Source organism: Pseudoliparis swirei, chromosome 15 (assembly GCF_029220125.1).
Source record: "Pseudoliparis swirei isolate HS2019 ecotype Mariana Trench chromosome 15, NWPU_hadal_v1, whole genome shotgun sequence".
Taxonomy (NCBI): domain Eukaryota; kingdom Metazoa; phylum Chordata; class Actinopteri; order Perciformes; family Liparidae; genus Pseudoliparis; species Pseudoliparis swirei.
Window position 1 is genome coordinate 12,809,525 of NC_079402.1, and position 27,418 is coordinate 12,836,942.

Below are 27,418 nucleotides of genomic sequence, written 5' to 3' on the forward strand. Positions count from 1 at the left end.
GTGTGTGTGTGTGTGTGTGTGTGTGTGTGTGTGTGTGTGTGTGTGTGTGTGTGTGTGTGTGTGTGTGTGTGTGTGTGTGTGTGTGTGTGTGTGTCACATACCTCAAGGCTAAGGTCGTGTGTTGTTTCCCACTCATGATGTCATATATGTACTGTAGCACTGTTGATGTTTAAGTCTGTGCCTGCTGGTGTTATTCGAACGTCTCACTGACAGATGTAAAACTCACTGACGCCTTTTGCTGCACATTGTTTGAATGCAGTGAATAGTATGAGAAAATGGAAGTTAATTGTGAACTTGGAAGTGTAAGTGTTAAAACCCACACTATATATATATATATATATATATATATATATATATATATATATATATATACACTACCGTTCAAAAGTTTGGGGTCACCCACCCAGACAATTTCGTGTTTAACATGAAAACTCACACTTTTATTTATCAAGTGATTTGCAAAATGAATAGAAAATATAGTCAAGACATTGACAAGGTTAGAAATAATGAATTTTATTTGAAATATGAATTTTGTTCTTCAAACGTCAAGCTCAAAGGAATGCCATCCTTCTCTAACCAGCATAACTGTTTTCAGCTGTGCTAACTTAAAAAGGGTTTTCAAGGGTTTTCTAACCCTCCGTTAGTCTTCTAAGGCGAGAACACAATGTACCATAAGAACACTGGAGACAGGCCTCCACACACCTATGTAGATATTTCATTAAAAACCAGACATTTCCACCTAGAATAGTCATTTACCACATTAACAATGTATAGAGTGTATTTCTGATTAATTTAATGTTATCTTCATTGGATAAAATAGTGCTTTACTTTGACAAATAAGGACATTTCTTCATGACCCCAAACTTTTGAACGGTAGTGGATATATATATTTTGTTGCAGGTGTGTTTGCAGTCATTCCATGCAGCCTCGAGTCCTTCGCTACTTGCTGCTTGTTTAATCTGGTGCTTTTGGGTCCTGATGATGCACAAGCAGAATATTATTTTTCAGAAGGCAATTGTAAATCAACGCACTAGGACCACGCGGAGCAGCATCTGACTCCTCCCCCTGTCTCCTCTCGCGCAGCTGCTCAGCGCGTCAACAACGTCCAACCACACGAACTCATGTGTATCCACCAACTTAACGTGAGTTATGTCTTCAGACACAAAAGACAATTACAAAAAGTTATATTAAAATATTTCGAGGAAAGTAATTAAAAATAAATCGTTTAGCATGTCTTAAAACATTATCATTAAGTAAGAAAACACTTAAGTAATTTGACTTCACAATTCTTAATAGTTCTCTATCGTCCACATTTTCTTTCCAAACAAAACATTCATACAAAAGACAAAGAAATCCCATTTATTTTCATAAATCTTTAGAAAAATGTTAAGTCTCCAAAAGTATAAAAGCAATACTTTTATGTTTGCAGTTTCTTACCTATTAGCATGAAATAATGTATTTTACACCTAATTTTTAACATAACATTTATAATGAATAGGATGGCATGAACTGTTCCGACATAGATCATGCCATTAGTAAAAGTAATTTTCTTGAATGCCCAAACATAGTATTGGCATTGTTTTTGCGATATTTTTATTTTTGATCCAGACAAAACTTGTGCAATACTTTGATTAATGATCAAATACCTACAATACACTTTCCCTCCTTTATTTGTATCACTTTGTGACCCCAAAACACATTTCAATGCTAAACTCACAAACTGTTAGTCAAGAGACATAATTTATCACATTTTTCAATATTCTAATCAAGTACAGACTGCAGAGCACAATCATAACATCTAGCAAAGCACCAACATGTTACAGTACTTTATTCACAGTTTGTATTTGTATATATATTCTTTGCTGGTCATCATCTAACTGTCACTTTGCAGTCACGCATGACTCCACCGTTGAGCTTCGCCTTCACGTGTCGCTAACATCCGGAGATGAAGCGTCCCAGCAGAAGGATTTGAAGCAGCTGCAGCGACACGCCCGAGCCGAAGGGCGGGCCGGACGTCCCGCTGAGGAGTTTGGCGTCTTTGGACACGGAGACGACGCGACTGAAAGTCGGGTGGACGTGTCGGAAGTTGTTCTGCAGAGGCGTCACCTGCTCCGCGTCCTCCTCCGTGGAGAAGATCTGTGAGGTGAACTGCGCCAGCTGAGGAGAAGAGAGACGTGATTACGTAGAGGACTCGGGGAACCGGCTCTTCATGTTACACGGGAGACACGAGGGAAACGAGAGACACGAGAGACACGGGAGACACAGGAGACCTACTTGGGCCCACGAGATGTAGATGGGAACTTCGTACAGAGTCCACACGACCACTTGAGAACACGGCGGGGTGGTGAGGCCGCCGTAATAACGGTAGAACTGACTCATGTTGCGCTTGGGCAGGAGGTTCATCAGCGGGAACGGCTTGATCTTCGTAGTTTGGCCTTGAAGGAGAACACAGTCACACACACACACACACACACCCGGCATCATGGCTTTCTACCAGCGCTCTCTCACCTTTGTAAGCCACAGAGGACAGCTTCTGGGAGACGAGTCCAAAATGCACGTTGTCTGCGTAAACAACCTGAAAGAAAGCTTCAAATCAGCGCGTTTGTATTCGACAGAAGCTGGAAGACACAGAGCGAGTTTAACGACACCGACGTCAAGAAAGAATCCAAGAACCGCCAGTCCCGTCGGGTCGCCCAAGGCCGCCGTCATGTTGGGATGGATGGCCTTCATGTTGACGATGTGCATCTAGAGGTCAACACAAACGGCGCAGGCGTGAAGGGAAGGCCGCGCTGCCCCCGCCGGCTGGCTGACGGTGTCGAGCTCGTCTACTGACCGGACTGTACCTCCATCGGGTATCTGCGTCGGTCCACCGTGTGCTCCGAGCCGTTGGTGGCCGGGCCTCCCCAGTGGAAGTGCAGCTGGACGGTGTGGTACACATCTGGAAGGCCTCCCCCGCTCACCGACATGCCGTCGCCGACCTGCAGAAGGACTGAGAGAGCAACCGCAGACGTGTAGTCGCCGACGCAACGGAGCACGCGTTGGCGACGGTGTCTTCGGCGTATTCACCAGCGTGCCCGTCGTTCTTCAGGGTCCAGAGGCCCGTCTGGATCACATCGAAGCCCTCCAGGTGTAAAGCTCCCAGAGACTCGTTCCTGGTCATCTGGCGGTCCAGATTGATGGGAGAGTGATGCTCCTCAAGGATAGGGTGACAAGACGGGAACATGTCTCCCCACGCGTAAGGATCTGAGGACGGTGAAGGAACCACATAACACCGGATATAACAGACATCTGTAGGTTGAATTATTGACCGCGGACAGAGGACAAGACAGAACAGCTCTTCTGGAGCTTTTGATCAAATCCCACAATCTTCCTCTTCCTCTTCCTTGCGGCTTTAAGGACTTCTCGTTCATGTTGGAATAAAAGTGTAAGATCCATTTAGCTCTTATTTTGGAAACTAACAAAACAATCTCATCTCAAGTTCCCATTTAGTTCAAAAGATGACATTTCTTCTTCTTCTTGAGCACTCGACAGTTTGACCTCGATACGATTATTCAAGTGACACAATCTGAGAAGTTTAGAGGAGAACATTTAGACACAGCTCAGACATATTTAACCAGGTGAGCGAGAGCAGCATCACAGTAATATATATATATATATATATAAACATAATGACAGTAACATAACTTAAATTGTATAAAATCATGGGATGATTACAGGAGAATATTAGCTTAGTAAATTATTCACCACCGAGTGTGGACATAGTGCCACTTTATTGAGGGATCATATTCTTTAAGTCGTATTCTGTGTGCTTTAAAACAAAAGAAGTCCATATGTAGGTCACTTACCACAGCGCGGCTCATCGTAACAGTAGTCCTCTGAAATATAATATTGGCAAGCATTATTTAGAAATCACACATGATGAACATAGTCTACGGACTCGAGCAGGACCCTCACCCGAAATAACGAAGGAAACCAAAGTCATGACGAGAGCGGCGGCCCAGACCATCGTGGGATCCGCAGCCCGAAGACTCCTGACAGGCGTCGGTCTCTGAGGCGGACCGGGGGCCGCGAGGACGTCCTGCTTTAATGGGACCGGGGGTGAAAGCCGAGTTTTATTTGCTCCCGGTGTGATCCGTGAGCGTGTCATTACCAGTCCAGTGGTCTTTCCTGATCAACGGGCTCATTGATGCAGGACAGCTTCACCCCCTCCTCCCCGGCCGCCGCTGCCAGCAGAGATGCCCGGTGACCAGTAACAAGACCTATTCATCCCACGGAGGAGGAGGGGACAGAATATATATATTTTTTTATTTACATTTTTTTTAATTAGAAGGATGTAATTATAAAATGGTATTTCACACAGCAAGAGATTTTTTTTTTATCTTACAATTTGAATGTTCCGTTAACCCACATTATTTAAAACAATTAAGAGTTACAGAAGGGTGTTGAAATGTGCCTCCTGTAACTCTCAATTTTTTTAAATAATGTGGAAACAGAACATTCAAATTGTACGATAAAATAAACTCTTGCATCACTGCATGAAATAACATGTTATATTGTTAAAGCACCTAAACAAGATATCCTTCCAATTCAAATATAAATGTCCTCCATGTGGGAAAGTCCTTGAGTAAAAGGGTGTAATCAAACTTAACACTTTTTATATTAATATCCTGAACATGTCCACCTGAAATAATTATTTCTTTCTAACTTCATGTTGAAATATACCAAACATAACACTGTGTCCCCTTTGCTCATCACCATCCACTTGATGACATCTCTTCTCCGCGGCAGAGCTTCACAGGTCGTCGCCGCGGTGAGGAGCGGACACGGAGTCCGTCACTCCTCGGCCCGCCTGAACAAAGACGCTTTTCTTCCCCCACAATGCTCTCCGGCCGGGTATCGCTGTCTCTGCTCCGCCCGCTGCCCGTGAGTCACTGCGAGGTGCCATATATCCGCTTTCTTTAAATTATCTGAATCTTTTGATTGCCCAGGCTTGAATGTATCCATCAGCCTCCATCTCACTGTCGGGGGGGATTTCCCCGCATCCCACCGTAATCCTCTGTGACATTTTGGCTTTCCTGCACTAAGTATCGTGACGGATGAGAAGCAACAGAGTTCAGTTTGATGCTGTGTTCAGACCCACTGACGCAGGAGTCGTCCTTCATGGTGCAATTTATTTGGCATTTAATTAGATGTACATCTACCTCAGAAAAACACAAGCTCTCCCTGCAAATTAAGCACTTAAAAAAAATAATTAAAGGCTATGAAATAAAAAGACAATGACATGTATTGTTTGTCGTATTGTACATGAAACAAATCGAATCCGATAAAAGTTGTTCTCACAGCAGCACAGAAACTACAGCGTAAAGCAGCTGTTGGGTCACGGGCAGCTTTGAGCTGAACATCTTTACAGTAAAATAAAAATCTCCCAGCATGCCAACAAATAAAAACATGCACTGCAGCTCCAAAAAAGCAGGTTGAAAAATAAAATCAAAGCAACTTTGATGAGAAGTCACGAAGTCACACACACACACACACACACACACACACACACACACACACACACACACACACACACACACACACACACACACACACACACACACACACACACACACACACACACACACACACACACACACACACACACACACACACACACACACACACACACACACACACACAGTGTTTCTGAGATAATCCACTGTGGATTATCAATGCCCACCCACCCTCCCCAAAATAAAACACGTTGCAGAATATTCTTTGTCCAGTAAACTCAAACGCGAGTTCATTCAGACGTTCACGGCTGGTTCTGTCGAGCGGTTTGAATGCTGGTGGTTTTGGGTCGACTCGGATTTAACTTCTTCAGGCGTTGCAACATTATTCATCCTTGAGCGAGTCAAACGATTGTCGTCATAAAACGGGTCTAACAAGTTCAAAATATACAGTTTATTTTTATTACAATATTTTTTTTTATATACTGCAATCCCACTGAGAAACGAGGACGTCGACAGAGCCATCAACACCAAACAGAAATAGACACAGCTGCAGTCGGTGACGTTCACCAGGAGCTGAAGACCAGCTCCGTAACCGAGACAACGGGCGCGTCGCGTGAAGCGCCACAGAAACACATCTGAGCCGGAGGGGCGGCATCCAAACGGGACATTGAACAAACGTCTTTGCAAAAAAACAGAAAGAAAATAACCTGATTACTTTGAGGGATGAGTGTGGTCACTGAGCTCTTGAATCCCTAAACTTGGTTCAGTTCGCAAATACACAACGACGCTGCCAAGAGGCATGAAGGAACACATGGGGCCGCTTCATGACGGGGACAGCCATCTGAAATAAATTGATTTTCTCAAATTTAATGACAGGATCGGGTCCCGAATCTTCACACGTACACTGGAGAAGCTTTATGGCGTATGCTCCGTGATCACCGGGGAGTTCAGCCCGTGTCCATCTCATGATAAAATAAACAAGATTACAACCTGCCGTCATAATTTATCATCAAAAAGAACACGATAACGATCTCAGATATTTATCAGCGCCACAACATTCCTTGATACATAATGCCGCGTGTCAAGCATATTAAAAACCACTACAGCAGGAAACTAACCGCACTCTCTCGCAAGGTTTGAACCTCGTAATTACAAAACGGTTGCTGCAAATACGCGCGATAAACCTGGAAGACAGCTTCATGTATCGGACTAATAAGAAAGGGCGGGGACAGTAGATTCCAGGAGCGAGTAGAAATCGAGACGTGGGACATGCCGCAACGGAGCGGATGAGAACATCGTTGGAGCCTGGACCGACCAACAGATACGCCCGCAAACAGAAACGCACAACAAACATGAGATGACCTCACCGTCCGCCTGTCTCTCTTGTGCTCAGGTGTGACACACAAGTAGAACACATCTGACCGACACAGACCTGAAGGGGTATTTACATTTGGGCCTCTCTACCAATCGGGCCAACTCTGAGATGTTTCAAAAGCTCTGCTCGATCGATGCTAAAAGTAAACAGGGTTTTTCCTCTGTGTAGAAACAGTCCTCTCGGTTTAAAAAAAAAAAAAAGAAGAAAAGAAAACCCAGTCAGAGGCCGACTGCAGAGGAGTCTTTAGAAAGTGGGCATCCTCGCCCGTCAAAGAAACGGGTTTCCGTCGTGTCTGTACAAACCCGATCGCTCCCTGCCGTCGGCATTTTTGATAAACGACCTCTGCCGGCGCCGAACGCCCTCATGACCTTCAGGTCCGGATGCGGCGCCCTGCCGTCCGTCCTCAGACCTACACAGCGGTGCTGAGGGAGTCTGCGGGCATGGAAGGAGGGGCGTGGCCATCTGCGGGGCTGTCGGGCCCCACCAGGAAGGTGCAGCTGTCTATGGAGTCCTCCCTCTCCTGAGAGGGCGCTGCCGAGTCCGCCGCGGGGCCAGAGGCGTGGGGGAGAGCTGCCTGGCGCCCGTCTGCCGTGGCGTTCATCTGGCTCGGCAGCATGGAAACCCCGTGTCCTAGGTAACAGAAAGAGAGGGAGTGACGTCGAGGGCTTGGACCTGGACCGGAGGTGCGTGAACACGCGGCTCGGCGCCTACCGAGGCCCACGTAGAGGAGGCTGTCGGGGTTGATGGAGGCTTCGTACGGAGGAGGGGGGTCGTCGGGATGCTGGATGTCGGGGTACTTGTAGGCGGCGTACGGCGGAGGAGGCTCTTGGAAATGGAAAGCTCCTCCCTCTCCGTCATCAGACAGATGCAGGGGAGTGAGGCCGGTGCCGAAGGCATCCGGGCCGTAGTCAAAGCCCGGGACTCGTCTCCCGAGGTTGAAGTGGTGCACTGAGCAGAAAAGACAAAGACGGCACGATGTGTGAAACAACTGCACTGAGAACACGTCCACAGCATCCGGCTTTTCAAATAACCCTCCTTTACAGCACTAATCTCACTACCAAGAAAAAGGAGGATTCTATGGTCCTGAATCTTTTAATAGAAATATTCTAAATAAGCAATGAATGAATTTGCAGAGCACTGTGCCAAGAGTGGAGGTCACCAGAGTTCACCGACTGGCCTCCGGGGGCTAACGCCTCCACGCGTCTCCAGACCGCACACCTCAGTCACAGTTTGAGACTAGATTTCATAACTTGGGAGCATAGCCATGACGAGAGCAGCCCCAATGCACGGTAGAGGAGAAATAAATAGTTCTAATAACTGTATTTATAGAGACCCTCTCAAGAACAAAGTGCTTTACAATAAAACATGATGCAAGTTATTTAAGTTACAACAACTACCATCAGTTAAGAAAAAGTCACAAGAAAGAAAGAAGTCTTAGGAAGAGATGGAAATGAAGAAATCCAGTTCCTTCATAGGATTAGCCCAAAAGACTCGACTGCACAAAGGATTATTTGTTGTCATTGTTTTAAAAAGCACTATTTCACTTAATTATGTTTTTCACTTTGTGCCTCTTTCTTTAACATTATAACAGCACGTTGTTATTTCAGTATATGGTCTATTTATTACCAAAGCATTTCGCAGAAACACAATTATGATTGGGAACAAAACGAGTATGTTGCATATTATTATTATTGATTACGCGGTGCTCCTCAAATGTTTGCTAAATGCTCACAGTTTCCTCCAATCAGAGTTTCGATGCGTTCGCGCCTCCGCTGACGGAGTCTGTGCACCATGAAGAGCAGCAGAGAGAGGATGAGGAAGGACGAGATGCAGCTGACGATCAGCCTCATCCCACTGGCCATCGAGTCGAACAGACTGCTTCCATCTGGGGGGAAAGAAAAAGAAAACTGACAAAATAAGAGCGTCACAAGCTGTGAGCTCATCGGAGCTCCCGAGTACGAGATCGACATCTTTCATTTGAAAGATTAGACCATTTGAAAAGTTATACGTGACTCCATGAAAACATGTTTGGACTAGAGTAGAAAGAAGATGCACAAATATGTCCTGACTAACTGAATTTAAAATGTAATTTGAAAATAACATGTTGGATCTCTTTAGCACACGCAGTATAAAGAGTAAAGAGTCTGAATGATTGCCGCATGCTGCGATGAATCAAATGCTCTCGAAGACTTGAGAGTGAAGCTCCAATGAACACCCAATAAGAGGTCTGCATTCGGGTCACGAGGCAGTACCTGGGTCCAGGCAGGTGAACTTGCAGCACTCTTTGGGGTCCTTGCGGAAGTGCTGGCAGCCCCGCGGACGGTCGCACAACGCAGCCACGCACATCTCGGGCTCGCCGTCATGACACGTGCAGCTCAGACACGGGTCGTCTCCCTTGGGGGTGAAGTAGTACCCCTCGGTCACAACGTTGTCTTTTATGTCCACACACGTTTGTTCTGTCGGGGCGGAGGGGGAAAAGACATTTTCCAAAATAAGCGTTACATGACAAAACTCGTGCTCTGCTTTTCTGGTGTAAAAGGCAGCGGGAGCACATACTCCTCTTGCAGAGGAACGGGAACTTCTTGGAGCAGTTCTCGGCATGCCAGCTGTGCAGGCCTCGTTCATTCATGCTTTTGATCTGAAAGCGCTGCAGCTGGGCACAGAAGCCATTGTCCTGGGTGGGAGACGCCTCCCCAAAGTTGGTCAGACCCTCAGGGGGCAGAAACACCTGCATGGGCCCTGTTGAGAAAAAACAACAACCAAGAAATCACTTTCGGGAACAGTAGTTAGTTTCCTAGTATTTAAAAAGAGCAGAAAAAGCACGTACCCTTGTATGCGACCTCCCAGCGGCCCTCCAGAGAATGGTTCTGATTGGTTATCACATACTGGTAGCCCACCCAAAACCTTAAAAAAAATACAACAACGATAATGTTTAAATGTCCTTCATCAAATGGTCCACTTCAGGGTTTCTGATCAACCAGAATTGAGCCCTTCATGTGGCCACTAGATGGCAACACCATCACCCACCTCTGCTGAAACACACTGAACTGTATATTTGTCCTGTTTCGTACTCCTTTCATGAAAATAAAATTAAAGATTAAGCAGGGCAACGTATGATTTCAATCAATATGTCAGAAAAGTTAACTTGAAACTGAAACGGTTTTAATTTTGAGACTTCAGTGAATTAAAGTGTTCATGCGTGTTCAGCCAGTTTCGTTCTGCGTCCAACAGAAAACACAAAAGAGCAGCAGGAGTTGAACAGACTCGTTTCTTTGCATTTGTCTTCAGACAGAAATTTGAAACTACAGGTGAACCAAAGTCAAACTGCTAAATGACTGTACAAACTCAAAACTCTGACTAAACACAAAGAATATCCACTCAGTGAAGCTCTTGTAACAACCTCCAATCAAAAGGCTTTGACCGAAGCATTCCAACGACAAAGTGAAGTGAAGACTCACTTGCACTGGTCTCGGCGCTCACAGACTTTGTCGTCGAAATCCACCTCGATCTTCAGGATGAACTGCAGCTCCTCATTGGTCACAAAAGTAGCCAACGAGCCGTTGACTTTCTGACACGTGTCCACAGCCTGCCAGTAGTTCTCGTTCCTCAGGTACACTTTGTAACAGCTGAACGTCTTCTCGTAGTGGTGCCACCCACCGGGGCATTTCTCTGTGGACGGAAAATGAACGTTAACGTGAGGATAAACAAACGACATCAGAGCGCTTTCTCTGATGTCTGTATTGCAGATTCCACAACATGATCAAAGACAGTGAACAGGGGAGCGGCACGCGGGACGCTCACTGTTGAAGCGCGCAGGCTGAGCCACGCCGATGACGTCCTCCACCTGGTCGTAGCCGTTGCCAAAACGAAACCGCTCCTCCTTTATCGCTGGAAAGAAACGACTCGAGGTCAACACGTGTGCATAAGGTTTGTACACATTGTTAAAGTCCACTTCTCTTTTCTAGCTTTTTATTTTCATTAGCATTTCCTCTTAATTTCTTTCAAAAACACAAAATACGACGTTAATACAGATTTGAGGAAGATAAAAGCGGAAGCAAAACCTTACTTTATTAACATTAAAACCGTGCATTCGGTATTCTTAAGGGTTCACAGTGAATCAAATCTAAAACCCCAGCATCGTCTCCATGAAGCCAATCTATACCTTTCTCTCAGGAGACTGAGGTTTGACTGACGTCAGGAAAATAATAAATGATTGTAATTAGTCATGTTATTTAGTCTTTTTAGAGATGACATAACGTCCCTAGTTTATCTCAGTTTATTTACAAAACGTCAACAGAAGCAGTCTATCACCTATTATTACTCATGTGCTGAGAACTAACTCATCATTATGTGTGCGTTTTAGCACCGTTTAGCCAAATTACTCACATAAACTCGGCGGTCCCTTGATTCAATGACATTACATTTGTTGACAGGACAGACAAAAAACACTTTGTTGTGACCTTCTGCTTTGAGGAACAAAGAGTAACTCCGCCCCCTAAATAAGACAAACTATTGACATTTTGAGAGTGTAGCAAAATGTTAAATCGTATAATGTCTTTAATTTTATTGTAATTATTATTACAATTATTGTTATTTGGCTTTCTCCATCAGCAGAACATACTCTTGAATACAACTGGTATTTTGTCTGCAGCCTCGCTTATTTCCTGTCTGTGCTCGTTGCCAACTGGATATCGACACAATACCTTTTTCTTTTCAACGTGCATTGAAGTTATACGGGTCAACAGTTTACGCCGGTATTCGTCTGAGAGAGGATTGCTCCACCTCCGCATGTTATTCAACAAAGAGCTAATCCCAAACAAGAACATTGATTTCCGTGCGTGCCGTTGATGGAGCAGACGGTAAGCCCTCACTGACACATGTGCGAGCATCGTTTGGCTTCTTCTTGCCTTCTTCTACGAAACCACAGCGACTCGGCACAAAGGGAACATTTCAATATCTGAACAAGCAGAATATACTGGGTAGACTTTTTTTTAAAGTACCTTTTTATGGGTGGATAAACATTTTAAAAAAAATTCAAAACAAGTCGATCAATTCCTGCTTTTATTGCATGTTCGATCGATAAATGTGTTTTCATGAGGAATTAATAGAGACGTGTGTTTAAAACTCCACCGGTTCCCAGCGTTGTGTGTTGTTCCAGGCCTACAGCGGTAACCTAACAGCATACTGCTGGGTGGCGGTCACATGCTGGACTCAATCCTCAGTAATTCCTATTATGCGGTCAGAGATCTGCGGATAAGGTCTCTCTGGATTTAAGGGGGGAAACAATGGGATTTCGGTCAAAGGCTTAGCAGTGCAACGTCCATGCAGCGTTGGAGAGATCAACGAGCAGTAAACAAAAACAGACACACATGTGCAGCCACTCGGTTCAACTCTGCCTCCCCTGCCATCCGATGTGCTCAGTCCAGATCTGCTAGTCTTGATTTTAGAATCCCTGTGGTGGATTAGGATTTATTTTTACCAGCAGATTTAAAACCTCCTCTGCTTGATAAAAGCAGTCAGCTAGGTTGAAATGTGTGGGAGGGGTGGGTTCAGGTATTTGCTCTCACGCTACAGGCTACTTCTGCCCATATGTGGTCCACATGCATCCCTGAACATCTTTGGATGTCGAGTGCATCCTTAAAGCATTCTGGGTGCATTCACACCTGTTGAGAGCCGCCCAGCTGGGATCTGAACAGCCAAGTGGGAAAAGGTCCCGATTGTTGCGCCTCTTTCCGCAAATCAATCATGTTATGGATGTTTGGTGACAGAGTGGGTGTGAAAGGGCTTAGGAGAGCTATACTCACGGGGACAGTCCAACTCGTCACTCTTGTCCTCGCATGCCGTCCAGCCGTCACACTGCCAGGACATCGGGATACACTGCATCTTCCCACTGCGGCAGGCGAACTGCCCAGGGCTGCAGCGCTGCTCTGAAATACAACCGGAGGAGTTCCTGTGGTCAAAGCCGTTTCCAAACAAGAAAAAACCATTTCAAGTTGGCGGAGAAGACTGAACGAGGCCACGGTGATAGAATAAGAGATCTTAAATGGTGAAGGGGTGAAACAGATTTTGCAACTGGGTGCAAACTGAGTATCAGTCGAAATCGGACCAGCGCCACCACTGCACCAGAGGGATGAACTTTGGGCCAACGCGTTTCCCCCAGCTGTAAACAGGTGTTCTCCTCAAAAAGCCCATCTGGGAACGCTTTGGTTGCGTCTGGTTGCTATGAGACAGAATATCCTCCAGTCTTTTTAGGTTCATGAGGTTAAATACATTTTTGCATTTGTATTTCATTGTTTGTTGTTATTCAGCGCTTTTCGCCTTCTGTGCCGGTTCTATTTGACAGTTTGGCTTTGTGATATTTGTCCCACCCCTCCTTTACTGTGATTGGACGGCTGGGTAAAAAGCGACAGTGACTTTTCACCCAAAGTTGAGTTTCTTTAGACTTTTTTTGGCCGACCGGGAGAAGCGCAAAAAGAAAAATGGCAACGCGCCAAACCATGTCGCGCTAATAGCATTTGTAGCGTATCGTAAATGCTAAAATGCCGTGTGATCCCATTGCAAAGAAAAGAGAAAAGAATGGTGGCCTCGGGAAAAAAACGCTTCGGTGGACAAAGCCCCTAAATCAGCGGTACATTCACACTCCTGTCAGCGCGGCAGCCCACTCGCCGATGCAGTACACAGGGAGAGCACCGGAGGAACTAAAAGACCACTTGTAAAACGTAGAAAGGGGCAAGAAACCATCGCAAGATGTTGATACTGGTCCAGAGGAACAGACCATTGAAAATGAAACAGGAAGACTTTTTTAAGCATGTGCTCTAGTTATTAGGTCAAATGGAAAGAGGTCACCTTGGACCGGCAGCAAACACACCAACTTCTTTATGTTTGTGGGTCTTCATATCATGTGCGGTTGGCGGTTGCCTTCCTCGTGTGATGAAAGACCTCCTCTGTCTATAAGCACTCGAATGGGTCACAACAATGTTATGCGAGAAAGTTCCACTGACGCTCTCATTTTCAAGAAGTAAAAACATTAAACTATATTAGCTGCTTAGAAAATATAGTTTTTATATAAAAAGGAGATTCCGGCTCGTTTTTTTTGTTTTGTTGAAGGGAGGTTTCTTAATACAATCTGAAAATATCCAAGGGTCAGCAGTGGTCCAAACTGAAGGAGCTGTGGACATATTCTGAAAGAAAGAACAGCCACTACACTAAAAGATATACTGCGTGCTTACCTGACAATAATCTTGCCAGAGCTAGCCGCGGACCTGAAACAAACAGAAACAATAGAGTGACTCTGTGTGTTTATGGGACAATATTCATCCCGTTTGTGCTGCTCACCACGTTGTCTATAAGGATATATATGATTCATCCTGTCAACATTCCTCTGGCGTGTCTTCGTGCTCGGGGATTTCCCCAGTTGCTTGCCCATTAGAGGGGATTTTAAACCATCTGGTCCTGGATACAGGTGGTCGTGTTTACCTACGAAGCTCGAGCGCCCACTTGGGTGACAAACAGGAAGGACTATTTCTGCTTCGAAAAAGACTTGGGAGCTATTTAGAGTGACTTTTGTTTTATCTGTGACATTACCCCACACGGACCAGATGGTCAGCTCCGACGAGACCACAGAGGGACAACCGACACTCGGCTTTAACCACGGCGATCAAAAACCAGCCTTACTTTGGACAAGAGTTCTGACCGCTGCACAAATTATTGATGGACCCGATATTTAAAAAAACTAAACAAATATGAGCATCTGACATTATCCCACAAAGGATTGATTTACAACCCAGGTCTAAATAACGGTTTGCCCACAATCCTCGTGCGACCTCACCAAATAACTTTAAGAAACGAATAATTCAACTGCAGCTTCTCCCTGGTTCAAAGAGAAACTGTTCAGATCTTCAGATACCATGACGAATCATACTTTCAAAAACAGGAATCTCACATTACGGCAGATACGTTTCACTTTGAATACAAAGAGCACAAACAGTGCCTCATCAGGTCGTATTGACCAACATTTTGCACAACATCCTGCCGACTGTACGGCGCAGACAGCTGGGACAACATTTATAAAGAAATTATTTCAAAAGTATTTGGTTTTTACAATGCATGACATATAAACCAGTTATTTAGTGAGAATCATGTCTTTTAAAGAGTCAATCAATGGTGGTATTTAAAGGCTTCAACCATTACCCCATCGGACTAGGTTTAAGAGAGTTAACGCTGCATGAGGCCGGGATTTTATCAGCTATAGACGATAAGAAAACGGAAGGTCGGGGTTGAAAAAAAGTCAACATATCCTGAAAAGCCCACCGTAATGCAGAATTGCCGATCACCTTCGCTCAGCCTCAAAGGTGTCCCCGCAGGAGAGACTCGTCTGAGTTAATGCCAAGTGGATTGAGACGCATTACAAACCAGTCTCCGTCTCCAGGGACTGAATACATCATCATTGATCCCATCAAGCCCCAAGATGTCAAATTGATGGATAACGTAAGAAACCATGTGTCCCAAATATGATGCTAATAATTAATGCATATAGAATGATGGACCAGGTCAAAAGAGCTCTGAGCTTTCACAGTCGATGGTCAGTCTGAGTTTAAAGGCCTTGCTAGATAACATCATTATGGGAATATATGAAACTCTCACTGTACGAGGCTGCAGCGTGACGCTGCAAAGACACCCAAACACTTGTATAGTCTACATCTGTTTTCAATATTGTAATAAGATATGTTGCTGGTCCATGTTAGCCTACTGGGGAGCTCGTGAACAAACAAAACACAAATCCAGCTGGGGACTGTTTATCTCAAATGTAGCCCACTCTTTCTAGGCTGCAGCTCACGACGACAAAATAAACGTCTGGCTTGTACTTTCTGCTGCCTGGCCTTGGGATGAAGACAGAGATCTGTATTCATTATTACTTTTCCAATAACTGCTGCTGGGAAATTCATGAGAGTAGAACGTATTCAGATACCGGTAGACTTTTCTACTTTAGGTTATCAGATACGACATGTTGAAGGCACAGCTTGGGCATCTCCACATTTAGAAAAGGCCGTATCTATAAACAGCCCGACGTCGAGCTGCACTTCCCCCGACATTTACTGAACTTCGGGGGGATTGAGATGGAGCATCTGGACCTTCGGTGGTCAACAGCTTCCTGAAAGCTCTTCTTGTCCACATTGGACACGGAGGTTAATTATTACCTTCGCATTCTGCGGAAGGTTATGTTTTGATCGCTGTGTATTTATTCATTTATTTGTATGCGTGTTATTCGCATAACTCAAAAAGTATTAAACCGAATCGCATGAAATTTGGTGGGATGATTGGTTATTATCCGGGGACCATTTGATTCGATTTTGGGATCGACCGGGTCAAAGGTCAAGGTCATGAAAAGGTACCAAAAAAGTGGCTGCGGCGAAGGTATGCGCTCTACCGAGTGCCCGTTCTAGTTTGTTTTTGAGATGAGCTAGAAGATGATTGCCAGAAAGGAACCATGTAGTGCATATTTGACATGCGTGATGCTGCCAGGAAATAACTGTATTAATGACCGATTCATGACAAATGGAGCCGTTCTGAAAGTGGAAGTATAAAACAGCTCGTCTTGAGGTCATTTCTTTCACACGCTTTGGATTTGTTCATTTCAAGTGTTCAACCACTGACAACCTTGGGACCAGTGAACCTCTGCTTCTCTTACATAACAAACAGGAAGACACAATAAAGCCTGCGAGACGGCCGCAACTCAGCCCCACTGAAGAATAACTGAACAGTGAACTGGCCGTGTGTGCACACTGCATCATCTCCAAACACAGATGATTCACCTCAACACTAGGGTTGGGTACCGAAACCCGGTGCCAATATGGTACCGGTTCCAATACAACCGGTATTACCCTGACCGAAACGCAACGGACATTTCGGTGCTTCTTTCCGGTGCCTGAGCCGATTGAAATTGAAAAAAACTATTGTTGTGAACTTCTCTGGTGACTCCGCCCTGTCAGCAGGTTACGAGCCTCTCATATATAACTTAGAGAGCGGAGGCTGCGCCGTGTGTGACTATGAGCCCGTGTGGAGCACACCAGCGTCAGGCTGGACGCGACGGGGAGACCGTCACCGGTCCCCCTGAACACGGGGAGACCGATGATGACGAGCAGCCTGAACTCAGATTAGTACCGTATCGTTGTTTGCAAGTCTTGCATTCATAAAAGTAGCCCAAGAAATAATAAATTAGCCATTATAACCATGCTTAAGCTAGCGCTAGCTACGAGCTACGAGCTACGAGCGTGACAGTCTGCTAGTAGATGTGTTGATGTACAGCGGTCCCGGCTGTATACCCGGTGTTACCGGGAATATAATGACGGAGGAATAAAGACCGTGGGGCATCACTTTGTTTCAGTGGAACTCTCGCTGTCAGAAGCAAAACTTTATTTGTCACGTGTCATCTTCAGTCCCTCTGATTGGTTGTTCTCTTTGCCCATCAAAACAGTGACAGGATTAACCCTATAAGGTCTGCACATGACAATACATATCACATCATATAATGGAGAACATATATTGTGTATGTTAACAGTCTGATATCCGTTGTGTGTCAGTGCTCCATGATAACGGCTTCAACAGGGAATCTGGCCAAAGAGGTTTTTAATGTCCTCATTGTGCGTTAAAAAAAAAAGAAGTATCGGTTCAGGCACCGTTTAGGCACCGGTATCGTTTTAAAAGTACCGGTTTAGCACCGGTATCGGAAAAAACCCAAACGATACCCATCCCTACTCAACACTGAGGCAGTGAGTGGGTACAAACATTCATTTATTTTTTTATTTATACCACCTCACATTTAAAAGCAATATATTTTCTTTATACCGCGTGAATGAATGCACTCCAGGTCAAATTCTTTCCAAAACAGAGCTGTTTGGTTTGCAAATTATTAGATGGGCAACCTAGGTAACAACATTTGGGGGGGGGGGGGAATTAATGTGTGTTGCAGCGAAAAGATTCGACACTTTTTCAGAACCAATATGACAACGACAACACTTGAAATGGTCAACCGAGTTGCTCTTGAATACAGAGCTGTAGCACTGAGTTTTACCACTGAGACAGGAGAGCGTGTAATGACTCGGGTTATTTATAGAGCCTCAGGGACGAGTTTTACAGACCTCAAGCACAAAATACCCTCAATCTATCTGCAGGCCATTTGTAGGATATAGAGACAATTTCCTTATCTGTAGATCACTTTTTTCCCCGTTTCAATCCAATAGCCGACTCAAAGATTATGTGCATGTAGTAACTATGTATTAATGGATTTTCATTGAGCCAATGAACACCTCTTTGCTGTTGTACATCAGAGTGTAACATTATCTGTCACCAACTGCTTATTAGGTTGTCCTTAACAAAATCACTACTTCCAGTATGTTGGACAATACAGACATGAATGGACCGTGTGGCTTTAAAAAGACAAACAATGTCGGTATATTCAAGGTTGAAAACTAAATAACTAACTATGAACCGCAACTGTAGTCTTCGTCAGTGAGCTGCAAGGTGTCGAAAAACATCCGACTGTTGGCGAATGACGTTTGTCAAATGTGAAACTACAGACAACTGTGATGTGTTGAACAGAGAGTGATAAACAAGCTGCCGGTAACAATTGAGTTGATCTGCTAAGTTACAGATGTTTTCCCCAAAGGCATTCGGCCACGATGTCAAATGTTCTTCCAAGCCTGGTGCCCTTCCTGCAGCTTTGTTGGGACACACACGGGGGGAATGGTCATTAATCAGGTGGCCAACTGACTCAGAGACACATGCATTGCATGGCTCTGTAGTGGGAGCACACTAAAGCATCCACAGGACACAGTGCTGTGCATATGATCATATGTATTGTTGTGGTTACGTTTATCACATGTTCACTATGTTGTGCATAGTATGTAAAACATACATGCATGAGCAACCCACAAAGACACATTTGCATGTGAAACTTACTTGGATGCTAAAAGTTATTCTCATCATAATTAAAATGAGCAGCACCGCCAACGAGTTGTATTCTCCTTCGGATGGAGAGTATATAAAGCCCAACTACATTAAAATAGATGACATTTTAATGTGTGGCTCACTGGCGTACATCCAGAAAGCGAACCGAAGAGCCATTTAATTTTACGATGCATGCACCTTTGCTAATCGGCAGCAGTGATGCTGTCAGACTCCTGAAGACACCGTGAGACGGCTCAAGCCGACCTGTGTCACAGGAAAAGTGTTTCAAGTGTTTCACGATGTTGCAGCAAACTGGATTATTCCTAAATCCAAGTCAAGTGGGCATCGAGCTTTAGGAAGCATGCACGCTGTGAAAGAACACACCCTCTGTGACAACACTTGTGCCAAACGCGATAAAATAGTTGGACCCCCCTGTGGAAGGCTTGGCATGAAGACCACAATATCCCCCAAACCACTCCGAGTGGATTCAAACAGAGGACAATAATCTCTTAAAAAACATTAAACCCAAGACTAATATATGGATGAAGATAACCGTCACCTTTTCCCTCAAGATATTTTAAACAAAAAGATGTTGTGTTCACTTACAAAAAATACTGACATCCATTTTGACAAGATTGATAATTAACGTTTATTACGCTCTATAATTGAGTGCAGATCTGCAAAAGAACCAAACACAAACCAACTTAAAGAAGTAGGCAGGGTTGCTTGCACTGTGTTTTCCGGCCACTCCTTTTCATCAAGCGAAACAATAACATGTTTATTCACGACTTGATCTGATAACAGGAGATGATTCATAGTCTCTCAGAGCAGGCGGAGCCATTATATACAATCATTCCTGCCTGTATCTATTCAGATGTTCAACCCTAACAGGTAATCTAGAAAACTGGCCATGGCCCATGGGGGTTGCACAATACGTGGCAGTTGTCAGAAGGTGTGCAGCCTGTGTGAATGAGCAAACTGTTACATGGAAGCTATGTGTTGTGCAATTGTATCTTTTGTGGAAGTCCGGACATATCTGTTACATATGCTGACAATAAAACTATCTTGTATCTTAAATTCTCAAAATCCCCACATTTGTCAGGATAACAAGCTCAGGCTGACAGGAAACCACAAGATAATTGTATGTTAACTTATCGTAAGTCGCCTTGGATAAAAGCGTCAGCTAAATGAAATGTAATGTAATCTTCTCGCTGCTGAAAGGAAGCAAGTGTTTGCAATCAAAGCCCATGAGCAGGCTTTCAATTGAGACAATTTAGTTGAAAACATTTACCTGTTTGATCTTTTAAAAATGGTCAGTTTGTGACTTGACTCCCTGAAGAGGCCCATCGTGTGCCAATAATGTATTGTAAGTGGCTATATTATTGAAGACAAACAGGTACACTTTGTATTTTTTAAATTAGGGTTTTTGTATGTTTTTAATGAATCAAGATTGTGTCTGCAGTTCGCATAGAACACAAATAAAAATCATCTTCAGGAAAGTGTCATGACAGTCACATTACTGTGTAGTTTAACACTCGGATGTTTGAGTGTGTTGCTAAAAGATGAGTCAACGAGGCTGCTTTTATTATGCAGGAGCATTAATCTCTGACATGCATTAAAAATATACCTTCAGCTCCACGTCTAAGCAGACACACATTTAGGTTAAATTGCCTGTGAAGATATCCATCTTTTTTTTTAAAGGAGTGAAGTTAAATTTTTAGAACACAATTTCTCAATACAGCTGTATTAGTGTGAAAATAGCTCATCAAAGAGAAGCATTAAAACAATATAATGTGGTAATATGTGTTGTCGTTTAAGGATTGCACAAGAGGTTTCTAAATGTATTTTTCCTGCTAAAGTTGAGACTGCAAGGCGGTCCTCCACACTGTCAACAGTCGCACGACAGCGGGTTAAAAAACTACCAGAGCCCCCGGTCTGTCCAGCAGGCCTCTCCGCCTGACCCGCCGCGCTCTGCTGTAATCTGTTTCTCTCCTCCATGCAGAGCCCGCGGGAATAAAACAACTCGGATATATTTACCTGCCCGTGGTGGGTCCGTTAACGAGAGGACGAAGAGGAGAGAGAAGATGACGAAACTGCTGCGGTCAGCCTTTGGCAACATTTATCCTCCATTCATAGTAACTCCTCTATCCAGAAATTTTACAAAATATACCGATGATGTGCACCGCCGCCGCCCTCTCCCGAGTTAAAACGTCAAACTCTGAACACAGTGCACAACCATGTTACGCCCTCAAAGTGGCAGCTGAGGGAGAACAAGCAGCTTCTTATAAAGCATAGTCGAACCGCACAGCGACACAGATTGTGGTTAATCTCGCCGAGCAGCTAACGTCAGGTAGCTAACTGGCGTCTCCGTCCGTCCGTCCTCTCCTGCTGCTGCTGCTCGGTGCGGAGCGCCGTTGATCCAAGATGGCCGCGGCCCCCCATCACAACAATCCCAAGCATTCGACACAGGCTGTCAACTGGAGGAGCCGTCGGGGCGGAGTTAAGCCGCTTTCACCCAATACAAGATAACCGGTGTGCGCGCGTGTGTGTGCGCACATCGAGATTATTATGAGACGAATCCGACCTAAAATATTATTAGTGAGCGGATGGCATCGACACAGAATGGCGCAGTTTATCATCCAGCACAATCCAGCTGTTTTCTTTCAGCTTGTTACGCATGTAATTTCTTAAGTCACTTTCTTAAAACTTCTTAGACCGTTGCACTGTTTTGCACTGTTTGTTTTGTACTGCACTGTTTTTTTTGTGTTGTAATGTATATTTTGTGTAAGCACACTGAGAGTGACTTTACCAAGTCAAATTCCTTGTTTGTGCAAACTTACTTGGCCAATAAAACCTGATTCTGATGTTAGAAGACTTTGATGAAGTGTGATTGTATCAATTAAAGAGATCTAATTATATGTAAACAAACTGTACCTACATTTTTCTTTAACTCTTTTCATCCTTTCAATCCAGTTAAGCAGATATTTATGCTATTTGAATTTAATCAATTTCTTTTTTGAAATGGGATTTGCATTTCTCATTTGGGAGACATTTGTACTAAAATTGCATAAATATGTATTTATACTCTGAACGCTAATATATTATTAGCTTTATTTCATGGTGTTGCTTCTCTTCCTGGCACAGCCCAACCTCTTTGACCTTGTGAGATAACCCATGGGTCAAACTTCCAAGATGGCAATTATCGAAACAAAAGTGAGTCAATGACAAAGAATTTTATGCCTTACTTTTGTTATCATATAAAATTTCTCAACACCTTTTCCCGTTTTTTAAGTACAGCACATTGTACACATGAGGTATGTTCAGAACCAGGATTCTACCATCAACGACCATGTACATAAAGGTAATGAGAGTATGATTTTAACTGCTTTTGTGACAGGATCCAAATTAAAGTGGGCACATTGACTTGACACTGGACTAAAGACCATAGGTTTGTGCAAGTATAATGTCCACAACCAAGTAAAATATGATGTCTGACTTCCCTGGTTATGAAACCACATTGACCCATGACATTGTAAATCTTGTGCGTGTGTGGACTTCCCCAACAGGACAATCTCCTCACATAATAAAACTAGCCTTTGAGAACCTGTAACCAGTAATGCTCAAAAACTAAACACAAAATCCAGACCACTCATTTAAACAGTGTGTTCTGTACATTTGAAGCTTGCTTGAAAGGAGGCGGCATGAAAGTATTTTTGACAGCTTTGTTCAACTACCAGTAGGAGGTACAGCAGATCTATTAACACATTGTTTATCCAACATAGGCCTAAGAGAAACATTCATAATTTACATATCAGGGAAGTTTTTTTCTCCATTTTAAATACAAACACAAATGTCTATGATGCAGAGTCCAACACTGAAATGACATGGCAGCATGTATGGAGAGCTGGGCAATGGCTATTAGAAACAGGTACTGGATTATATGAAAATATTATGCTGCTGGGTAGGTTGCCCGTGTGGCATTGATACCATTTGTTATAATGGAAACAGCTGTACAATCATCTATAATACATTGCATTGGGATAAAACAAAATAAGAAAATCAAGCTGTACAATATAATGTGGACACTGTATTCAACAAAGCTTTAACCTGTCCCCTCAAAAATATATATCGAATTCGTTATCCAGGCATCCGACTGAAAAGATGTGCTCTATAATTTGAGAAAGCTGGGTTTGAACAGTTTAAAAATAAGTGTTCCACATAACAATATGTCTGTTTTGTACAATCCCGGCAGAGAACAGATTCTCTTAATTAGAAAAAATCCTCGGCTTTCCGTCTCTTGGGAAGTTGCAGCAGATTGTCCGTCAGTGACGTAAGGTCCTGAGAGCTCGGCGTCTTGGATTTGTTTGGTGTTGGCGTTCCTGTGGGAGTGGCCGGGCCACCGAAAGGAGACTTGCAGCCAGCGACTTGATGCGAGGGCGACGGGGTGTAACTTGCTCGTAATGCTTTGTCCGTGTATTTACTCGATGTCCGGTTAACGAGCCTCTGCAGGGCGGGGGTGAGGGCTGGGCTCAGACCTTTAGGAGTAAGACTGCAACACAAAAGTTAATGTGGTCAGTTAATACAATATTATCAATTCCTCATAACCGCGACAGATGTTGACAGATGCAGTAAGCTGTTGTTACTTGTTGAGGCAAATATTAATCAAGAGGGCAGAAATGTCTTTACCTTGCAAGGTTCTCCGTGACTTTTCGAAAGGCCTCCTGTTTCGTTGCACGATTTTTAGCGGCAGCTTCATTGGCCATCTTTAAACCCAGCCTCTCTCGTCTTCCTGGTTCTGGAATCTTAAAAAAAAAAACACAGACACACACGAAATGTCAACATCTTACAACAACAAAACAAAAATCAATCGTTAATAAAGAGTGAGCTACCACTGGAGGTCCCGTACCTTAAATGACGGCCCATGATTTCTCTCAACAAATGGGCTGTCGGATCCATCCAGACGGAATGGGGTGCTCTCTATCTCACCCCAGGTCATCAGAGGCGAATCAGCTACACCTGATGGGACAGAGACTGCTTTGAGAGATCTACTCCAAGTGTAAGAAGCATACCTGCAAACTCATGAGGGGTGCAGGTGACTTTTTTTGTTATGACCTGAATAATTCAGTGATCGGGCCCTAATAATAGTAATAACAACTTTACATTGTCATTATATATAATATGGTTAAAGTCATTCATTCATGAACCAACTTCCTTTTTTTCCCACTCGTGTGCTCTGCTGAGCTTTGATTCTGTTCCATGATTCTGTTCCGTGAGTCTGTTCCGTGAGTCTGTTTACTCCTCTACCTGGTTATCACAATCCTAAAATTATAACTTCTATACGATACCTGCCATAAATATCATGATACCCGATACAAGAATTCAATACAATACCATACATATGATACTGGTATATTTATCTACAGTAGTAATCAAATTAAAATTAAAATGTTAAAGCCAAAGACGGTCTCAAAAGCTCCGCAACTTAACGCCACTCGCTGTGGGAGCTGTGCAGCGCATTGCGTGCAGACAGCATTTAATGGAGCGGCGCAGCGCATGCGCTCTGATCGCACGCTCTCCTAATGAAGTATCGGTGCTAAAAATATGCAAAATGGTATCGTTTTTAACGTACGGGTACTTTGTTAGTATCGATACACCGTGCAACATTACAGCAGTAGATGTAGCGGGGTGAAATTCAAGCTAACCTAAACCCCCTAAACGCTGTCGACATCTTAACGCTGATTGGCCGAGACTCGACACGTCCCATCAAAGATGTTTTATTGCAAAGAGCACCACATCGCATTTTCTTCGTGTCTCACTCCAATCTCATAAATGCCGGCCGGCCAGTTGACCCCCCCCCCCACCAAAACAAAAACTTTTCGGATCTACACTATTCACGTGGATGACCTTTTATGATTTCAAAACGGTGAATTTCGCCGAAAGGTGACAAGTTTGCAGGTATGAAGAAGGTTCCTGAACGAGCCATATACACCACAGATTTAGTTTGATCTGTCTCCAGACAGTAACCGAGACCCACTTACCAGGTGCTGGGGATGGCATGTTTTCAAACCCATATCCATTCACTGTAGGGGATTCATGTGGAATGAGCTCTTTCCCATCAGGTCCCACTTTACCCTGTTTGAACTGGACAGACAACATGATACATCAGCTACCTCACTCGAATGAATACTTTTATTCAATTAAAGAATAGGCTGCCAAGTGTAACATGTACCTGTGCATTGAGGGCTGCAGCCTGCTGAATCTGGCTTTTGTTGAGAGCTTTGCTGAATGGGTCACCGGCAAAGCGTGTGTTCTTGTGAACTACCTCCCGTGGCTTCTTAAATCGTTCATCATCGTCTCTAACACCTGATTACAAAAATATAAGTGAAAACACAAGACATTGTATTTGTCTCTCACAGCAAAATGTCATAAATGACATGCCTCCAATAGGGATTAATGCCACATAAATAAATGAAGGAAATTCAATCTAAGTTTGATCTTCTTACCCTCTGGATAATACATCAAGGCATTCTTCGCTTTGTACTCCCATGTGTCCAGTCCAGCTTTGACACACTCAAGTGCTGCTTTCTCCATGGATGGTAATGCAAGGTTCTCTTCGTGGCGCTGAAAAATATCAAGTGTTTATACATGTTTCCAATGTAGCCTAGGGGGGAACCAATACTTTAATAATTGTCTGACTGAGTTATTAACTGCAAAAACAATCATGCAACACTCATTAACAAACATTAATCTGACACCAATATCCTGAAATGAAGGATTCTCTTATTTTACATAATGTGCATCAATTTGGTCAAAGGGAATGTACTCAAAATCTAATTATGATCAATTTATAATACTTCTATGACTTTTAATTAATTTACAAGTTTAACTCTGCACACAAATACCTGTTTGTATTCAGCCTCAGCCTCATATAACCAGGAATGCCTCAGCTTCTCCTTGTCCTCTGCAAGATCCATTATTTGCTCAAATGATGCATTATCCTCACTGGTATTTTTAGCAAGGAAGCGATCCAGAGCGGGCAGCTCTTTCTCCTCGTCGTCATCCTTGTTCTCTAGAAATACAAAATCAATAGATATAGGGTTCATTTTCTTGTGAGTATTTGTAATTCCATTCATTAAGACTTGCCGACTAAATATGACTTCAATAAGTTAACTTGAGAGGTTTCATTGTAAGACACAGATAAATATAAAAATAGAGGACAGAACATTGCTGTGTTATCTGTTCTGTTCATCTTCATCTTAATAAAATAGATACTTACCTCCGTCTAAACCTTTGCCATTAGTGGAAGAGGGAGACCCGCAGCGGCCCAGTGGTGTCTCAAAGCTTGCTGGTGTCACATCTTATATAGAAATAGAAAAAAATGGGGAAAAATAGGCATAAACCTCATTTAGACTGAATTTGTCATTCTATAAACAAGGTATAACAACATGAAAAGACAGGAGTCATACTACTCACAGGGGGCAGAAGATCGTGGTGTAGATTTGGTCAAGGACGATCCATATCGGATGGATATCTCCCTCATTCTTCCCAGGTCACCAGTTTCCTCCGCGTCAAGGTAGTCCTTCTGCGCTTGCAGTTTAGTCACATCTGGGAAGAAGTCCCTCTGGATGATCTTTTCTAAACTCTGTCGAGAGTAGACAGTTCAGTTTATTTGACTTTGTAAAAGGGAAGGTAATGACAGATAACGTTGGGGCAACAAAGAACACTTGTAGACATGACATGTTTGACGTTAAGGCTCAGAAAAGCCTCAGTTTAACTAAATCGGGTATTTTCATGGATGCTTTCTGTTGTCTGATGACGGCCGACGGCTCGTCCGCCATGTATCTAGCTAGCGTTAGCTGTTACCTCAATGTACTCCTCTTCGTCGAGGACCTTTCTGTGCGGGTTTCCTTTCTCGTACTCGTGGGGTTGTTGCAGAAGAGCCATCGTCGTGACCGTCACAGGGACGAGAGTCCCGGACAACGCTTTCCTCACGCTGGCGCTACCCTCCATTGTGAACCCTGTTAGCCTCCGAGGAGAACGGCTTCGCTTCAAACAACTGCGACTGATCAGAAACGGAAGTTGGCTTTTGAACTCGAGATACACTGACTAAGTATTTAGATCATGGAGGTCATACCCGGACATGTAGGTTAAAACTAAGCGAACGTCACTAGCTGTTACGTTTATCAGTTAGCTAGCTAGCTACCGTCGGCTAACTTCACAACCAGCGTTCAAACGACGCACGACGTATCGGCGAGAGTTAATTACGTCACCGGAAGTATACTGCCGCTCAGGAAATGTCCAGTCTAAAATATAAATACATTTCCGGTACAATAATCATATTAATTATTGTATTTATTGTTATTGTTATTATTATATTTTACGGTGTAGATCGGAGATTAATAAAGATTTTTTGGGTTAACTCTTTTATAAAGATACAAAGGTGTGTTCTTCAGTGCTCACATAACCACTAATATTTTAGAAGATTGTTTTTGTGTTCTTTGGTCAGATATAGGGTATTCACTTCACTTTCTGTCTCCGAAACCTGGAGAACTACCACTAACATCACAAACAAACTACAAACTTTCATAAACCACTGTCTAAG

At 43.7% G+C, this 27,418-nt stretch overlaps 3 protein-coding genes across 4 annotated transcripts; all 3 read right to left on the reverse strand.

Annotated features, from left to right (window-relative positions):
- Positions 1-493: 493 nt before the first annotated feature.
- On the reverse strand, positions 494-5,047 carry car15 (carbonic anhydrase 15). The gene is made up of 8 exons (XM_056432121.1): positions 3,955-5,047; positions 3,846-3,875; positions 3,067-3,243; positions 2,844-2,989; positions 2,653-2,745; positions 2,509-2,575; positions 2,275-2,435; positions 494-2,157 (listed from the first exon to the last, which is right to left on the reverse strand). Exons 1-8 carry the CDS (start codon positions 4,145-4,147, stop codon positions 1,933-1,935), a joined length of 1,092 nt encoding a protein of 363 aa, XP_056288096.1. The 5' UTR covers positions 4,148-5,047; the 3' UTR covers positions 494-1,932.
- A 104-nt stretch (positions 5,048-5,151) lies between these two features.
- On the reverse strand, positions 5,152-21,264 carry dgcr2 (DiGeorge syndrome critical region gene 2). 2 transcript variants are annotated; one of them, XM_056432119.1, is made up of 11 exons: positions 20,854-21,264; positions 14,100-14,132; positions 12,675-12,797; positions 10,672-10,758; positions 10,329-10,539; positions 9,698-9,774; positions 9,427-9,609; positions 9,123-9,326; positions 8,603-8,755; positions 7,582-7,818; positions 5,152-7,500 (listed from the first exon to the last, which is right to left on the reverse strand). In XM_056432119.1, the coding sequence occupies exons 1-11, from the start codon at positions 20,933-20,935 to the stop codon at positions 7,280-7,282; spliced, it is 1,611 nt and encodes a 536-aa protein (XP_056288094.1). In that variant the 5' UTR covers positions 20,936-21,264; the 3' UTR covers positions 5,152-7,279. The 2 variants fall into 2 exon arrangements, with proteins under 2 accessions (XP_056288094.1, XP_056288095.1); XM_056432120.1 differs by lacking the exon at positions 14,100-14,132 and having other exon boundaries at positions 20,854-21,263.
- A 766-nt stretch (positions 21,265-22,030) lies between these two features.
- Positions 22,031-27,045, reverse strand: ess2 (ess-2 splicing factor homolog). Its single transcript, XM_056432413.1, has 10 exons — positions 26,680-27,045; positions 26,290-26,458; positions 26,093-26,173; positions 25,719-25,885; positions 25,320-25,437; positions 25,046-25,179; positions 24,855-24,957; positions 23,723-23,832; positions 23,503-23,618; positions 22,031-23,365 (listed from the first exon to the last, which is right to left on the reverse strand). Exons 1-10 carry the CDS (start codon positions 26,824-26,826, stop codon positions 23,086-23,088), a joined length of 1,425 nt encoding a protein of 474 aa, XP_056288388.1. The 5' UTR covers positions 26,827-27,045; the 3' UTR covers positions 22,031-23,085.
- Between the last annotated feature and the right edge of the window lie 373 nt (positions 27,046-27,418).

Bases quoted from the DNA above. Each gene is read 5' to 3' on its own strand.
- car15 (XM_056432121.1), bottom strand. From the start codon at position 4,147: ATGACACGCTCACGGATCACACCGGGAGCAAATAAAACTCGGCTTTCA. The intron at 3,876-3,954 runs GTGAGGGTCCTG...ATTATATTTCAG, and splicing joins GGTTTCCTTCGTTATTTCGG to AGGACTACTGTTACGATGAG. The intron at 2,576-2,652 runs GTCGGTGTCGTT...GCTTTCTTTCAG, and splicing joins TTCTTGGATTCTTTCTTGAC to GTTGTTTACGCAGACAACGT.
- dgcr2 (XM_056432119.1), bottom strand. From the start codon at position 20,935: ATGTTGCCAAAGGCTGACCGCAGCAGTTTCGTCATCTTCTCTCTCCTC. The intron at 10,759-12,674 runs GTGAGTATAGCT...GTTTCTTTCCAG, and splicing joins TGACGAGTTGGACTGTCCCC to CGATAAAGGAGGAGCGGTTT. The intron at 7,819-8,602 runs GTGAGCATTTAG...TTTTCTGCTCAG, and splicing joins AACTCTGATTGGAGGAAACT to TGCACCACTTCAACCTCGGG.
- ess2 (XM_056432413.1), bottom strand. From the start codon at position 26,826: ATGGAGGGTAGCGCCAGCGTGAGGAAAGCGTTGTCCGGGACTCTCGTC. The intron at 26,459-26,679 runs GTAACAGCTAAC...TACTCTCGACAG, and splicing joins ACGAAGAGGAGTACATTGAG to AGTTTAGAAAAGATCATCCA. The intron at 26,174-26,289 runs GTGAGTAGTATG...TTTCTATATAAG, and splicing joins ACCACGATCTTCTGCCCCCT to ATGTGACACCAGCAAGCTTT.